Source organism: Diceros bicornis, chromosome 5 (genome assembly GCF_020826845.1).
Source record: "Diceros bicornis minor isolate mBicDic1 chromosome 5, mDicBic1.mat.cur, whole genome shotgun sequence".
Classification (NCBI taxonomy): domain Eukaryota; kingdom Metazoa; phylum Chordata; class Mammalia; order Perissodactyla; family Rhinocerotidae; genus Diceros; species Diceros bicornis.
The window spans coordinates 40,558,641-40,577,141 of NC_080744.1; the positions used below are offsets into that span (position 1 = coordinate 40,558,641).

Below are 18,501 nucleotides of genomic sequence, written 5' to 3' on the forward strand. Positions count from 1 at the left end.
ATTTCTTATAGAAATGGTGTATTTGAATACACAATTCTGCCTGACTCTGCTGGGAAAGTATTTAGAATTCTCAAATACACCTGGTCCCATGGGTATCAGGTAGGAGTATATGGACTACATTACAAACAAGGCAAAAACCTATCCCTTATATACTTTTGAAGAACATCAAGAAAAAGTGAGAGCACTGTTTAAGTATGAGTCATATATTCAAAAACAAGCTGTACTAGCAAAAACAGACTTATAAGTGCATAATAAAAGAACGTTAAATAGTATTAATTACAAATAGTAATAAACCAAGAAAGATACATCATGAATAGGAATAAAATACCAAGACTGTAATTATAATCAATCCTATAAATTTCTAATTCTTACCTACAAGAATATGTTGTCTCTCCACTTTTGAAAACCTTCCCACAGAGTTGGAATGCTCCACTGTGCTTCAGTTTCTCTAAGCAAATATCTGGATCCTCTCCAAATAAGTACCATTCCAATGGAGTGAATATTAACATTTGTATACTCTCCTCCTGCTTTTCCAAGTCTGGGTCCATTTCAGCAAAATAAATTTCCGGCACCAATTGTGCCAAATGGTGCAAGAAAGTAGTATAAAAATCAACTTGCTGATCCCACCACTGAAAGAAAAGAAAATGAAAAATTAGACTTCGTTACAAGTTCCTTCTTAAAGATCTAGGGGCACAAATAATGGCACAATTCTGTAATTTCAGATAAACTGATTTACAATATATTCTTACTTTATCCTTCACCAATACAATACGAAAGTGAGTGACTAAGAAAAAAATAGCCTTGGAAATAGTGGTTGCCCACATACCACAGATATCTGCAGAAAAAAGAAGAGCAGCTATAGTGGATAAGAATTAGCCTTCCCTTCTGTAAGACCAAATCCTGGTGTGTGAGGGTGATTCTATTATCAGTCAGAGGCTATACAGACAAAGTGGTCCCCATACTCTTAGTTTAATTATTTTAAGGAACCATAGTGTTTAACAAGAGATCAAAATGAATGAGTGCCAAAGAATTTTTAGAACATAAAAAGCACTGTCCATAAAAGCAAAAAAAAGGATAAATGAGACCTCAACAAAAGTAAAACCTTCTGTCCTTCAAAAGAAACCGTTAGAGGGGCTGGCCTGGTGGCGCAGCGGTTAAGTGCGCATGCTCCCGCTTTGGCAGCCTGGGGTTTGCAGGTTCAGATCCCGGGCATGCACTGACGCACCACTTGTCAAGCCATGCTATGGCGGCGTCCCATGTGAAGTAGAGGAAGATGGGCACGGATGTTAGCCCAGGGCCAATCTTCCTCAGCAAAAAAAAGAGGAGGATTGGCATCGATGTTAGCTCAGGGCTGATCTTCCTCACACACACAAAAAAAAACAGAAATCATTAGAGATAGCTTATTTGCCATGCCTATTTGCACATGAAAACATGCTCAACATCATTAGTCATTAAGGAAATGCAAATTAAAACGACAGTGAAATGCCCCTACACAACTTATTAAAGTGTAGGTAAAAAAATAAAATAAAGGGCCAGCCCCATGGCCTAGTGGTTAAGTTAGGTGTGCTCCGCTTCAGTGGCCTGGGTTCGGTTCCCAAGTGCAGATCTACACGAGTTGTCAGCAGCCATGCTGTGGCAGTGAACAACATACAAAATAGAGGAAGAGTGGCAACAGATGTTTGCTCAGGGTGAATCTTCCTCAGCAAAAAATAAAAATAAAAAATAAAATAAAATAAAATAAAAACTAGTAATACCATCCTTGTATCAACAGGGATGCAGAAAATGAAAAGGAAAATGCTGGTAGGAACTCAAAATGGTACAGCCACTTTACAAAAGAGTGTAGCGATTTCTTATAAAGTTAAACATGCACTTACCATATGACCTAGCAATCAAACTCCTAGGTATCTACCCAAGAAATGAAAACTTATGTTCACACAAAAACTTGTACACGAATGTTATAGCAGCTTTAGTTATAATTGGCAAAAACTGGTAATGACCCAATTGTCCCTCAACTGGTAAATTATAAACAAACTGTGAGACATCCAAACCATGGAATACTACTCAGCAATAAAAGGAATGAATTATCAATACATGCAACATCACAAAACATTATTGTGGACGAAGTCAAACTCAAAAGGCTACGTACTGCCTCTTAGCAGTTAAGACCATGTTCGTGTTGACAGCATCTGTGTGAATTGAGTAAAGCCTATCTCTGTGCCAAATTCCTGATACCCAAGATAAGTGTGTTTAACAGAGACTATACGCAGATTTCAATAATACCACCATTCCACCCTTATCTTCAGTCAAACAAGACAGCTTTCCAACTATCAAGAAATGCCCTGTTAAAAAAAGACATTCAAGGATTACTCACTGGCAATTTGGGCTTAAATGTGAAGTCCGATTACCCCAAACCATCCAACTCAACATTTTTAATACCACTCACTAACAGCAGGCTTAAATGAACAGAGGCAGAGGAAAAAGAAGAGGGTTGAGGGCACAGTTCTCTACTATCAATCCAACACTGGCAATTAGTTGTAGTTAACATCTTTACAATTAAATTAATATTGTTCATTTGAAATGGGTTAGCTTTCTGGTTTTTATAAGTATTTCACGTTTGTTTTATATTTACATAAAAACTGTAAGTAGAAGGCATTTATACTGAGTTTTATATTTGTACAAATTTAAGTTATATTCTAAAAACAATTTAAATTTTTTAAAAAGGCTACATACTATATGATTCTATTTATATGACATTCTGGAAAAGACAAAACTACTATAGAGATGGAGGACAGCACAGTGGTTGCCAGGGGTTGACTACAAAGTGGCAGTGTTGGAATTTTTTAGCGCAATGAAACTGTTCTGTATATGTATTAGGGTGACGGTTATATAACTGCTGGCAACTGTCAAAACTCACAGAATTGTACAATAAAAAGTTATCTAGGGGCTGACCCGGTGGCGCAAGCAGTTAAGTGTGCGCGCTCTGCTGTGGCGGCCCGGGGTTCGCCGGTTCAGATCCCGGGCACGCACCAACGCACCGCCTGGCAAGCCATGCTGTAGCGGCGTCCCACATAAAGTGGAGGAAGATGGGCACAGATGTTAGCCCAGGGCCAGTCTTCATCAGCAAAAAAAAAAAAAAAAAGGATTGGCAGATGTTAGCATGTTAGCACAGGGCTGATCTTCCTCACCAAGATAAAAAAAAAAAGTTACCTATTTTATGTCAATTTTTAAAGTGAATTTAAAAAGGACAGAGTTTAAGAAATGAAAAAGTGAAAAGAAATGAAAAGCCTCGTGGCTGAGTGGTTAAAGTTCTGCGTGCTCCATTTCGGCAGCCCGGGTTCGTGGGTTCAGATCCTGGGCACAGACCTACTCCACTCACCAGCCACACTGTGGTGGTGTCCCACATATAAAGTAGAGGAAGACTGGCACGGATATTAGCTCAAGGCTAATCTTCCTCAAGCAAAAAAAGAGGAAGATTGGCAATGGATGTTAGCTCAGGGCTAATCTTCCTCAGCAAAAAAAAAAAAAAAAAAGAAAGAAAGAAAGAAAAAGAAATGAAAAGGAGAGCCACAAGAGAAAATATTTGCAATAATACACTGATTACTCTCCCCCAAAGATCAGGAACAAGGCAAGGATATCTGTTCTCTTCTATTCAATACTGTACTGGAGGTCTCAGCTGGTATAATAAGACAAGGCAAAAAAAAGGCATGACAATTTGAAAGAAAGAAGTAAAACTGTCTCAATTCACAAATAGTATGATTATCTTCATAGAAAATCCTAAGGAATCAATTAAAAAAAACACACACGGGCTGGGCCCCGTGGCTTAGTAGTTGAGTGCGCGCGCTCTGCTACTGGCGGCCTGGGTTCGGATCCCAGGCACGCACCGACGCACTGCTTCTCCGGCCATGCTGAAGCCGCATCCCACATACAGCAACTAGAAGGATGTGCAGCTGTGAGATACAACTATCTACTGGGGCCTTGGGGAGAAAAAGGGAAAAAAAGGAGCAGGATTGGCAAAAGATGTTAGCTCAGGGCCGGTCTTCCTCAGCAAAAAGAGGAGGACTGGCATGGACGTTAGCTCAGGGCTGATCCTCCTCACAAAAAAAAAACACACACACATAGGAACTGTAAGTAAATTGAGCAAGCTCACTAGATACAAGATCAATATATAAAAATCAACTGTATTTCTGTATACCAGCAAACAATGGGAAAATGAAATTTCAAAAAACAGCATTTATAGTAGCATCAAAAAACATAAAATATCTCTGCATTAATTTAATAAAAGATGTGTAAGACCTCTACACTGAAAGCTACAAATCATTGTTGAAAGAAATTTCTAAAACACCTAAATAAGTGAAGAGCTATATCACATTCACTGATCATACAATTCAATATTGCTAAGATGTCTATACTTCCCAAACTGATCTACAGATCCTACACAATCCCAGCAAGCTTTTTTTTTAGAAATTAACAAGCTGATTCTAAAATGAATAAGGAAATGTCAAGGAGTTAGAAGAGACTTACACTACCTAATTTCAGGACTTCCTGTAAAGCTACACTAACTGAGACGGTGTGGTATTAGCATTAAGATAGACATATTTATCAACGGAACAGAAGAAAGAGTCCAAAAATAAATCCATACATTTATAGTCCATTGATTTTGAAAAGGAATCAACACAATTCAAAGAAGAAAAGATAGTATTTTCCAAAAATGGTGTAGGAGCAATCAGATATTCCTATGAAAAAAAATGAACTCCAACCCATACTTCACACTATACACAAAAATTAATTTGAAATGGATCATAGGCCTAAACATAAAAGCTAAACCTTCTTGATGGAAACATAGGAGAAAACTCTTGACATCCTTGGGGCAGGCCACGATTTCTTGGACAGGGCACAAAAAGAGCAAATCATGAAAAAAGAAAGGATAAAACGGACTTAATCAAAATTAAAACCTTCTGTTCTTCAAAATGAACATGAGTAACTAATATCCAATTCTGGTATTCACTATGCATTTTTCAAATTTTTCACACAAGCAAATAATGAAGATGAATTTGGAAATGGTTATATGTTAAAATGAACATGCCTCTGCTTCTTGAATCTATCTAGCTATACCTTCTATGAAATTACACAGAAATAGGAAGCAACTAAGAAGTATATTTATCATATACTAACCCAACTTGCAAATAGGGCAAGGGTAGCCATCCATAGCTTATCTATGTAGCTAAAGCCCTGGCCCTTTTGGCATGGGAACACTCTTGTGTCCCAAGCTGTGAGACTGACTGTTCTGGCCACTGGGAAGTATTATCTAGGCAGAAAATTATCAAGAGAAGGAAGGAACCTAATGAAAGTAACAGGGATGGAAAATTAGAACTCTTCAGTCTATAAAAACAAAGGCTAGATAATGTTTATAAAATCATAAAGAGTTTTAACAAGGTGAAAATACACTTACTCACTATATCTTAGAGTAAATTAGCAGGCGCCCCCTTGAAGTGGTAAAAACAAATTTCAGGGCAAAGAAAAGGAATGAGAATTCTATTTAGCTATGATAAACTCACAAAACTTGTCCAAAGAGTTTTATAAGCTAACATATAATTAGAATTAAGAACTTACATAAGGTTCCATAACAGGTAACTAAGGAAAGTTACAGATATTTGGTTAAAAATAAGGCTTTCTGAGGTTTCTCTCCTGAAGCTCAATATGACTCCATAAATAAGTGCAACTTAATGAAACTTTAGGTAAAATATATTATGTTAAAATTAGCTATTATTGTAGGAATTAAATTATCCAATCTTCTCTCAAAGGCAACTTTGAGACAGTTACTAAAATTTTAAATTTATATATCCTCTGACCCAGAAATTCCCACTTCTAGGAATTTATTCCTCAGATAAACTCAAATGTGTAAAAAGAAATATATATAAGTATTTTATTTGCAGCATTGTTTATAATAGTAAAAGGCTAGAAACAACTTAAATGTCCCACAACAAGAGTTAAATAAATCATGATACATAAGTTCAATGCAGTCATTATAAAAAGAGAGAGGGCACGGATCTATATATGCCAATATGGAACATTCTTTAACTCATATTGTTAAATAAAAAACAAAAGGTACAGAACAGTGAGTACAGTATGCTCCTATTTATAAAGGGAGAAGGGAGGAAAATGAAGAGGAGATATATCTATACATGCTTACATCTGAACAGAAAATCTCTGAAAGGATTCAAAATAAATTAACAATTGGGAAGAACCCTGGAAAGGATTTATTTTTTACTGTATACCCTTTTCTACTATTTCAACTTTTTACTATATATATATAATACATTAAAATAATTTTAAAGCTTTTTCAATCTACACATTTGATATACAAAGTTATTCAAAAAACTAAAAACCTGATGTCTGTCAATAGGGGAATAGTTTCATCAAACTGTTAACAGTGGTTACATGGAGAGAAGGAACTGAGGAAAGCGTCTAGGAATTTCATATTTTACTTTAAACTATGTTATATTGTTTGACTTTGTTAGACAAGTGTCAATACTTATGCAATTAAGGGAAAAAAAAAAACCTCTAAAAAAATCTATAAGATATAATACACCCATTTAAAATGATGCCGAATAGTCTTATTAAAGTATCTCTCTGAAGATTAACTCCAAAGGGAAAAGAGAGTAACTATAAAGTAGAGAAACCCTATAGACACCAACTTAACCAAGTGATTAAGATAGATTATCACCAGTAATGAGAAATATTGATATAAAGAATCCCTTGGGCCGGCCCCGTGGCTTAGCAGTTAAGTGCGCCCGCTCTGCTGCGGGCGGCCCGGGTTCGGATCCCGGGCGCGCACTGACACACCGCTTCTCTGGCCATGCTGAGGCTGCGTCCCACATACAGCAACTAGAAGGATGTGCAACTGTGACATACAACTATCTACTGGGGCTTTGGGGGGCAAATAAATAAATAAAATTATTAAAAAAAAAAAAAGAATCCCTTAACATGATGCACTGAGAAGGATATGGTACCATTTTTGCGTTATTCTTGCCAAAAATGCATAAGCTCATTTCAATCATGAGAAAAAAATCAAACCCAAATTGAGGAACATTCTACAAAATAACTGCTCACTACTTTTCAAAAGTCAAGGTCATGAAAAGTAAGGAAAGACTAAGACACTTGTTACAAACTGGAAGAGACTAGGGAGAAACTGAGACACTGTTATAGACTAGAAGAGACAAAGAAATAACTAAAGTAATGGGGGATCCTGGACAGGATCCTGGAACAGAAAAAGTATGTTAATGGGAAAACTGGTAAAGTTCAAATAAGGTCTGTAGTTCAGTTAGTATAAAGATTAATTTCCTGTCCCTGATAATTGTGCTATGGTTATGTAAAATGTTAACATTAGGGGATGCAGTCATGAGGGATATAAGAGAACTGTTTGTGCTATTTTTCCAAGTTTTCCGTAAGTCTAAAATGAGTTCAAAAGAAAAAGAAAAAAAGAACTGATACTAAAGATGTTTATTTACTAATATGGAAAGGCATTAGTAATATAAAGTTCAGTAAAGTAGGTTACAAAGCAGTATGTATAAAATCTCATTTTGGTTAAATATTATATATATTTATTTAAATGGGGAAAAAATCAGGAGGAATATAACCAAAATGTTAACAGTGATGGGTAGTGAGATTTTAGCATATTTTCACGGAATCTGTTTGTATGTTGGCTTACCTAATATAAATAATATCCTTATAGTGAGTGATTGCATATTTTGGGGGTAATTTTTTAATTGTAAAATTAAAAATATTTTACCAAAGCCTTTAAACAAAACTATACCTTCCAATATTCTAACTCCAACTTTTCTAGGGTACTCACAGACCAACAACTTGTTTTCTCCACATATCCGGCAACAACTATAACTAGCAGATAGATAATATCTAATGTTCTATGGCATATCTAAGGTTCTTTTCTTCAAACAGTACTAAATGAAAAAAACAACCAACCAACCTGTATATTCAGTGCTATACACCAAACAAAAAACTTTTCTGGCCTACCTACCTACGGAAGGCACACAACTAGTTCCTTTCAAATTTTTCAAGAATATTTTCAAGAACAGGAGAAACTTGAGAGTCACCAAAAACCTAAGGGATCTTCTGGTTCAAGTCCCTCATTTTACAGATGAGAAAACTGAGTCACAGGAAAGAAGTCAATTGGCTTGGCTAAGATCGAATAACCAATTAGTATCAGACTCAGGAACTAAACTTATAGGTATCCTAACTCCTAGAGTTCAGTGCTCATTCTACTTAACCAAATATAAATACACAATTCTTTTAAATTTATCCTTAAGACTTGCTCAATTTCACTTCAATAGTAACACAAAACAAAAAACAAAGCTTTGTCTTCTTCTTAATTTTTTCCTCCAAATGAAGCCTCTTAGCTAACAACTGCCCCACATTCACGGATACTACTAAATGTTCTTAAATTGTATCTCTGTCATTACATGTCTTAGTGTGAAGAACTAATATTTTTAAATGTTATCCTTATACTGTTGGTTATTTTGGGCAGAATGTCTAGGTGTTGATGCCTTAAATGCCCTCTCCACTGATCTTACTACTAGTTCTCTATCCTTCCACCCCCACCCCACCTTAGCTATTCCTCAAGGTCCACCTAGCTCAAGACCTACCTCCATGAACACTTCACTGATCAGCCTAAGAAAATTTCTCTCCCCTGTAACTCCAATACAGCACTTACTGCCAGATAACTTTAAATGTGTATATCTAGCCTCTTCAACGAGACTGTCAGCTCCCTGAGGGGAGGAAATTTGCCTTCCAAATCCCTGTAACCCCACAGGCCTACCACAAGTACATAAAAATTCTCAATCACTGCTGAAGGTTATAGACTTCTTGCTAGAGAGAACAAAGAAAACAATGTTGACAACATTAAGCCTTCTAAAACTTTGTTTATAGAATTCTCATAGGAGATAAAGTACAATTATAGTCACGCGTCGCTTAACAACAGGGATACCTTGTTAGGTGATTTTGTCGTCGTCATGTGAACACCATAGAGTGTACTTACACACACCTAGATGGTATAGCCTACTACATACTTAGGCTATATGGTACTAATATTACAGCACTACTGTCATATATGCGGTCTGTTGCTGACTGAGACGGCATTATGCAGTGCATGACTGTATACTCTTTCACGAAGATTTTTTTCCTAGATGACTGCCAAAACTATGAAAATTTTTTTTTTTTAATAATTTTATTTATTTATTTTTTTCCCCCCAAAGCCACAGTAGATAGTTGTATGTCATAGCTGCACATCCTTCTAGTTGCTGTATGTGGGACACGGCCTCAGCATGGCCGGAGAAGCGGTGTGTCGGTGCACGCCCGGGATCCGAACCCAGGCCGCCAGCAGCGGAGTGCGCACACTTAACTGCTAAGCCATGGGGCTGGCCCTGAAAATTTTTTTCAACTAAGATTTCTGTCTGTTTTTTCCAGATAAGAAAAACTATATAGGATATATTTTACTGGGTAACATGTTCAGGAATTATTGGTGACTGGAGTGGGTTTGATTTTCTTCTTTGGTTGGTTTTAGTATTTTCTCCAATTTGAGACAAGAATAAAACCAAGAATTTTAAAATTCAAGGTCCAGAAAAAAAAAACAAACATTTTTTTTTTTCAACATTTGGAATTAAGGGAAGGCTTTCCTAATTGACTGTTCTGTGAAAACAAGTTCTCACAACATTTAAATTCCCAAACATTCCAAACAGTTTCCTCATCCCCATGGAGACTAAAGATATGTTTTCAACTCTGACCCAGGGACTTGGATGCCTGTTTGGGAACATCATTCTGAAAAAGGAACTTGCTTTAAGTAGAGTAGATTCCTTTTGTTCAAACCACAACTTATATTTCCTTCAACTGCTGGACATCTACAGAGCCTTCAGAGGCCCTGTAATTCTTTTTCTAATTCTTCTGTTTTAAAATGGTAACAAAATCCGAAGGCTCTAGAATTGTTCATAGCAAGTACTGTATTAGTAATTGGAGCATCTATAGGCACCAGGAAATCTTTTCATTATGCAAAGTTTTCTTGTAATACTATATCACAGATTCATAAACTTTAAAAACAAGAAAACAAAAACAAAAACCACCACCACCCTACTTCAACTGCTTACCTCATAGGGAAACCCGGTCTACAACATATTTCAGTTAGCTCCCTAAGCCTGTCTGAACACTTCCTCTCAGCCAACTTCCATCCTTACAGCTCGTAATTAAACCAAAATCTACCTTCCTGTAACTTTTATCCTATGTTGCCTGAAATAATCCAATACTATTTACTCTGCTCTTTCACCCAACAGCCTTTCAAATAAATGAAGATAACTATTATGTCTCTCATTAGTCTCTTCATTCCGGGGCTAAACCGGAAGACAGAAACTAAAGAAATCCATCCAACTCTAGAAATGAAATTTGGCCATCCCAGATGACATACTACCTAGACCACTCTCCATGCTGATTACTCTTTTATGGAACATGCACAATATGCCTCTGTACAGAGGAGTGTGACTATTTATTACCTTCCTTATCTGGGGCACTAAACTGCTTTAAAAGATCACATTCTTTTTTTGGCAGCCACATCACATTATGACCTAGTTAGTCTGCAGACAACTAAAACCTTTATATCAATCACATGTAAGAGACCTAGTCTTATACACAAATGCACCTAGGTACAAGGCTTTATTTTCATCTCAATCAAGTTTCACCTAGGGGCCCAGTCCCGTGGCGTAGTGGTTAAGCGCGCACTCTCCACTGCTGGTGACCCGGGTTCAGATCCCAGGTGCGCACTGATGCACCACTTGTCAGGCCATGCTGGGGCGGTGTCCCATATAAAGTAGAGGAAGATGGGCACAGATGTTAGCCCAGGGCCAGTCTTCCTCAGCAAAAAGAGGAGGATCGGCATGGATGTTAGCTCAGGGCTGATCTTCCTCACAAAAAAAAACAAAAAAAGTTTCACCTTGTTGGTTTCGTAGCAATATTCAGCCTAAGGAGTTTTTTTTTTTTAAAAAAAGGAGATTTTTTCTTTTTTTGAGGAAGATTGGCCCTGAGCTAACATCTGTTGCCAATCTTCCTCTTTTTCTTTTTTCTCCCCACAGCCCCAGTACATAGTTGTATATCCTAGTTATAGGTCCTTCTAGTTCTTCTACGTGGGACGCCGCCTCAGCATGGCTTGATGAGCAGCGAGTAGGTCTATGCCGAGGATTCGAACCGGTGAACCCCAGGCCACCGAAGCAGAACACGCAAACTTAACCGCTACACAAGTGGGCCAGCCCCCAGGAGACTTTTATCTTTTGTCCTATAATGTATCTGTTACCCCTGCTAGCCTTATGTTGTTTGAGAATATGATAAGCAAGTCTACTATGTCTTCATGGCATTGATAAAATAGGTTGGGTCAAACAAGGCCCCTCTCTTTTCTTTCCTGTTGAGATAATATACAGGCACGCTGTCAGAATTTGCCTTTGAAAGCATCCTGGCCCTCCTAAGCCATTCTCCTGTTTCTTCTCTGACCATTGGTTCATGCTCCAATTTTCTAAGCTCTCCTTGAAGTCTTTGGATGAATCAAATCTGTTGTTGTAAACTCTGGGGTACATAGCTCATATTTGCTTCTTACTGTATGGAATATACATTTGCAAACCAACAAAAATCCTTTCTTAGATTACAAGGCAGAGTATGTGTGTATCAAAAAATTAATGGATAAATTAATAGATTTTTCCTCCTGTGACTAAAGTTATTTCTAGTTTACCCATAAATACCAAAAGTTCAAAGGCATTTTAAAAGGTAGTCCATAAAGACACAGTAAGTGGTTATAGCCCCACTTTTCCAAACAAGTCAAATAGACTTTGTTCTGAAGAAAGGCATTAAGTAAACTATTAGAAGGAGAATTATATTCAAGTGAGTAATAGTAGACTCCATTCTGGACAAGGCCTATGTCATTCCCGGATGGCAAGCAGGCACTTAAGGAGGAAACACAATAACTCTGGAGTCTTTCAGTCACATTTATTCAGCACAGCATATTTCCATAAACACTTAGCTTATTACAGGGGTATAACAACATTAAAAAAAAAAAAAGGCTGTACCAAATGCTTTAAAAAATCAAACTCATCAAATAACTACTGTTTCTTCAATAGGAGGCATGTTAACTCCGAATACCTTAGAAGAACACATAGGAGTTCACAGTAAATCACCTGGGACTAAAGAAATCTTAATATTTTGTCTTAAGCCATCTGAGGCAATGAGTTACAAGCTTAGAGAAAATTGTTTCACAGAACAGTGTATGACTAACACCTTTAGAGAAATGGGTAAAACGATAGCAAAGGATATCTCAGGTAACCCTCAAAGCCAGCACACATGAAGAAAGGAGGCGCAGCATACTGCACTGGTGCATCCTGCATCACTAATTTAGACACATATCTACCCAGACAGACTCTCTATGCAGTATTGAGGAAAAAAACCTCTTTATTTGCAGGTCAATGTCTTTTATTAAACATAAAAAGTCAGTCTCCAGCACCAGCTCACCTATACTAAGGTACTATCCTTCCCTAGCCTCTTACAGGTAGTGGGACTGAATCCTTCACTCTGATCTGCAGTTTTAGAACTTAACTTCACATCTGACGCTACAGAATTTGGTAGCGAAAGTCAGAATTTTCCCTAGCTGCCCACAACAGAAATTAGGAGACAATGAAAAAACAGGTACTAGGTCTTGCTATGATCTCGTGACAAACCATTTCAGTTAAGACTCAAGAGACTGTGGTTTTCATCCTATTTTTCTCACTCTGTGTCCTTACTACAGAAAGCTGTGCTCTGGCCTAAAATGATATAGATTCTAATTTCTCAGGAAAAACACCTCTACTCAAAATAGCATGTAACTCCTCACTCCTTCCTCTATATCTCAATATTTTTAAGTCGACTATCAAAAGATTATGTTATCTTTTAAAGAAGCCCCACACATATGAGATTGTAGGTGATTTTTTTCCTTGATTTTCATGATTATTGCACAAACATAACAATATTAAACTTTTTTAAAAAATTAAAATCCCCCCATTTGGACACAAGATAACTTTGGGAGTAATGGAAATGTTCTACATCCTGATTTGGTGGCAGTTACACAGGTGTATACATTTGTCAAAACTCATCAACCAAACACTTAAAACAGACGCATTTTATTGTATATAAGTTATACCTCAATAATGTTAATTTTTTAAAAATCCTCCCTATTCAATTTTAAACTTTTTAACCTCATTATCTCTTAACCTCCTCAACTCCTATTACCTCCACCCCTACACCACCTCAGCTAATGTCTCCTCATTCATTCATTCACGCATTCAATAAAAATTTTGAAGCAATGTGCTAGGTACTGGACATTCAGATGTGAACAAGAAACAGTTCATGCTCTCAAGGAGTTTACTGTCTAGAAGGAAAGACAGACAGTAAACAGGCAATGCTGAGCACAGCTTGAGACACGCTATATACAACAGAGTATGGAAAGGGTACTACAGGAATGCACAGAGGCGCATCTAACCTGGCTATGACAAAAACTTGATGTGCCTTCATGTTTTCAAACTCCAAAATTCCCCTTTCTGATGATAACGTTCAGTCCTTCCACTTACGTCAACAACATAACCTTTAATACCTCAAATCCCACAAATTCCCTTGGCCTTTCTTACTTCCCTGTTTAGCCTGGACTCCAAGGTTAGCCACTACCCTAACATTCCTCCTCACTTTTCTCCCTCCCTCTATCCACAACCTCCCTCCCCAATCACTACCAATCTTGCTAAAATAAATCACTGAGGTTGATCCTCAGTTACTCATTAAGAGTATGTAAATGTCTGTTATATCAAGTGCATACTGGGATACATCAGTGAAGAAGTCACACATGATTCTTGCCTTCATGGAGCTTACATTCTGGTGGGAGAGACAGACATTTAAATAAGTAAAGACAATACAGTAATTACAAATGGTCATAGGTGCAGTGGAGGAAATAAACAGGGTGCTTTGACAGAGACTGATAAGAGGAACCCATCTTTTAGACAGAGTGAGTATCAAGAAAAATCATAGGACAAACACTCTAGGAAAAAAGAACAGCAAGCTAAGGTGCAGGGCCTGAAGCAAGATAGAGCTTGGGCTTGTTTTAGAAACTAACAAGCCCAGGGTGGCTAAAAGTGAATGAGGAGAAAGTAACAAGAAATGAGGGGAGATGTAGGGGCTGGATCAGGCAGAATCTTGAAGGACTTGTAATGAGTTTAGATTTTATTCCAAGTACAATGGGAAGCCACTGAAGGATTTAGGCAGGAGACTGACATGATCTGATTTAGTCTTAAAAAGATTACTACTCTGGTTGCTCTGTAGAGAATGGACTGGAAGAGGGCAAAAATGGAAGCAAAGAGACCAATTAAGAGGCAATGCAATTGCCTAGGCAACAGATGATGGCTTGGACTAGAGAGGTGGAGTGGAAACAGAGAGAGTTGTTTCTATTCAAGAGCTATTATAGAAGTGTCATCTACTGAGACAGGGATAACAAAACTCTTGATCTGCCCCCTTCCTTTCCTCTCCCCAAACCCGGTCCTTCCTCTCAGTATATGGCACAACCACAGCCATGAATGCCTAAGCCAAAAACTGCGGACCCAGATGTCATCTGTTTCCTCCCTTTTCCCTCATGCCTAATCCATAAGCAAATCTTTTTACTTCTACAATACTTCCAAAATCTCTCTCAAATCCATCCACTTCTCTTCATCTCTAGTGACAGCTCTCTAGTACAAGCCACCATCAACTATAACTTGGGTTACTGCAGCAGCTTCCTAATTGCTCCCTGTGTTTGAAACACTTATCAGACATCCAAGTAGATACGTCAAGTAGGCATTTGGATTTGTGATTCTGGAGCTCAGAAGTGAGATGACTTAGAGATATAAATTTGGGAACTGAACGCATACAGATGATATTTAAAGCCACAGAACTGGATGAAATCACAGAGACAGAGGGCATAGACAGGGAAAAGAAGACAGCTTAGTACCCTGCCAGGAGACATCTTCTGAGATGGACCTATGAAAGAAAATCCAGTCAAAGAAGACAGAAGGCAGACGTTCTGTCAGACCATCCCACATACTCTCTGAGTTAAAATTTTTCTCACAGAGGCCAGCCTGGTGGCGAAGTGGTTGGGTTCCCGCGTTCCGCTTTGGTGGCCCAGGGTTCACCACTTCGGATCCTGGGCACGGACCTACTCCCCACTCATCAAGCCATGCTGAGGCGGAGTCCCACATAAAAGACCCACAACTCTACAACTATGATCCCAACTATGTACTGGGGCTTTGGGGAGAAAAAAGAAAAAAAAGAAGATTGGCAACAAATATTAGCACAGGGCCAATCTTCCTCAAAAAATTAAAAAAAATATTGTTTTCTCAGTCCTCATCTTCCTGAATCCAATAAACCACTTTCTTGTAGAAACTACACCCTATGACACTGCACTACTCTCACCTCCTACCTGCTTGGCTGCTCCCTTTCTAGGTCCTTCCCTGGCTCTTCCTCCATCTTCTACCCCTGAAATTCAATCATTCCAGTCTCTCCTCCTTCTTCCTCTCTCCCTCTCCCTCCCTCCCTCTGTGCATGTGTGTCTGTCTCTCTCTCTCTGCGTACATGTACACACACACACACTGTCTCTCTTTTTCTCTCTCTATCTCTCCTCCTCAAAGATCTTATCCATTCCCACAACCTCGACTGTCAATTCTATATTGAGAACTTCCAAATGTCTAGCTAAGTCTTACTCAAAATGTGGCCCACAGACCAGGATTTCAGAATCAGCAGGCCATGCTTGTGAAAACGCAAATTCTTGGACCCCACCCCAGACCTACAGAATCAACTTCTCTAACGATTCTTAAGCAATGGCTTTTATAAATGTCCGATAATTCATACCTATTATTTCACACTAATTGCATGTTAGGTGATGTTAGGAATTTGAGAGCCTTCATGCTTGTTGATAGCAATATGACAGAAAAATGACGTGGGGTCTAAGAAGGAAGTTTGATTTAAGAATAACAGAAACTATAACCAGGAACAAGATTCTAATAAAGCTGGTAAGATTTCTTAAACCTCTGTAACTGTCCCATATTTATTATTTTTGTTTTCCCTGTCTCCGAATGGTGATTTAGAATACAAATCATTCAAATGTTAAAGAATCTCTGAACTTGTTTTGCTTAACAGCAAAGAAGTAAACTGGAAAGTCAGTATCCTAGTCCACTGTCAGGATAAAATTGAAGATGGTAGCTTTAAAAAGAAAAGGAAAGTAGGAAGATATCTGGAGTCCTCAAGTAGATAGATCTAAGCCAAAAAAGTGATCATGAGGCTTAACAGTCACAAGTCTTCATCCACTTACCACCACCGTATCTTGTATTACAATTCTTTGAGCACTTGTCTTATCTGTCACTAGACTGTGAGTTCCCTGAGGCTATTACACTTCTGAAATCAACCTACTACTTTGCAAAATTCAAAGCCTTATCTAAAGAAATCTAATATTTCTTGAAGTAAAGAGTTTGCCTCCTAATTCTAGCTTTATTCCTGTACCATTATCTCCAATTCCAAATAAGTGAAGTCCAGATTGATAAGGTTTTACTGTACCACCTGGAAGGAATTAATATATCAAAGCTTTAAATCAGCACTAGTTACCTTTGGCAATACAAAATTACAGCAACACATCTGACCACAGCACCTAGTTTCTCCACTCCTTCTAAGATGTACAAAGCACAAGCTATCATTAAGACCAGATGTTTTAGTTGCTTCTAAACTTTCCCTGTCTTCTCATTTCTTATCATCTCAAATAGATGCTTCCTTCTTCAATACCAGGTGAAGAGGTTGAACTGTTTTTTGGGGTAGAGGATGGTTGCAAGCACTGCCCTAGTTGGTGGCCAAACCTTTATTTCAACTCCCTCCCTACCTGTTTTTTATCTCCCAGCCGGTCTCTTATTTCTGGAGCTCACTCTGTTCTCTCATAAAACAATGCTCAAGTGTCTGCAGGGTTAAAATACTTCAAGAATGCTTTTATTAAAACTACAAACCAGAGAAACTTCAGGAAGAGGTGTACATCCCACACTTTTCTATATGCAGCAACAAAGACAAACTGATAAACTCAACATCATGCAGTGATCAACATTTGAATATTTTCTATATATCTCCTCACTAGATGCCTGGGGACATCCAGAGCGTTCCCTAATATTACCCCTTACTCCTCAGTCAGCTTTCTCCCTGTAGCCAGACTATTGATTCAAATTTGCTCACTATCTCTGCCCTCCCCTTCTTTCAAAATATAAGGGCAAAGTATACATTCCGAAATTAATTAAAGGTATTGCTGATTTGAAATGTCTGGAAGTCTCTTCTTCACCTTTAAATAGCAGCGACAGATGACAGGTTTTTCCACTGAGGATTAGGCCTGGGGTTCTCAAGACGTTAGAATGAAGGACTACAATTTCTACACCCCATATCTTGACATGAGTTGACAGTGGCAGCATTTCCTGCCACTATCAGGCTCCACCCAGCCAGCTATGCAATACAACACTAGGTGCTGCGTCCTGGATTCCTACCACCAAGAAAGGTTAGCACTGCGTCTATAGGAAAAATGGCTCTTCCTGTAACCCCGCCTCAGCCCCCACACCAGACCCTCTAATAACATCAGCAGTTCTTTCTACTTCAGGATAGAGACACGCTTGAGCTCGTCAAGACTAATAAATGGCAAAGTCATTATCTTCCGTAGACTTGGCCTGCAGGAGTGTGGGTGATGATTAACTTTTTATTAAGCGGCTTCCTTCCAGATCAATCCATACGACTTCCCCTCCCCAGAGCCTCCATAAGGGGTGAAGTCCCACATCTTCCTGAGCGCGGTAGGGACGGACTTGGGGAGGATGGGAGGAACTTGCCCACAAAGACTTACAGACGCCAGTCGCTGAGGGTTCTGGGGCAACTCCGTGCTGACTTCCATTCTCTCCCTACCCACCGCCTCCTTCTCCGCCATCTTGAGGGAAACTGACGCCCGTAGTTCCAGACCCCCGGCCGGAGACAAGCGGAAACCTGTGACCGGTTCGAGAGACGAGGGGCGACACTTTTACGACGGCCCCTGAAGTCGAGTTTGACGCAGAATCGAAGAGCGGCTTCCGTTCCGCTTCCCGGAAGCAAGCATCACGGCGTGGCGTGTACGGCTGGAGGTTTTCCTTCCCGTAATTTCTTAATCATAGTGCTTGGTGGGTGAGTGGCTGTAAATTCGGTTTCGGTCCTGGGAACCGTTGCGTCTGCGAGGTAAAAAACAAATTCAGCGTCCATTGTGAAAGGAAGAAAATTGTGAGAGGCCAAGGACCTGTACTGGGTCTCCTGGCCCGGTTGTTGGTCTGGGTTTGTTTTGTCTCTCGACGTACCTGCAGTGGCTCCCCAGAGCCCGCAAAATGAAAAAGTACTCAAAGCTCTTCCATCTTTAGGAATGTAGTCTGTGGCCAC

The 18,501-nt window shown here is 38.8% G+C and overlaps 1 protein-coding gene across 2 annotated transcripts in view; it reads right to left on the reverse strand.

Moving 5' to 3' along the window:
* Nucleotides 1-18,272, reverse strand: part of UBR1 (ubiquitin protein ligase E3 component n-recognin 1) — a 143,140-nt gene extending 124,868 nt beyond the window's left edge. For both annotated transcript variants that reach the window (XM_058541380.1, XM_058541379.1), the window contains exons 1-2: nt 17,945-18,272; nt 373-629 (exon numbers count right to left, since the gene is read on the reverse strand). In XM_058541380.1, coding sequence (XP_058397363.1) covers nt 373-629; nt 17,945-18,025 — 338 coding nt within the window. In that variant the 5' untranslated portion in view covers nt 18,026-18,272. The remainder of the gene's footprint in view (nt 1-372; nt 630-17,944) is intronic.
* Nucleotides 18,273-18,501: the final 229 nt, after the last annotated feature.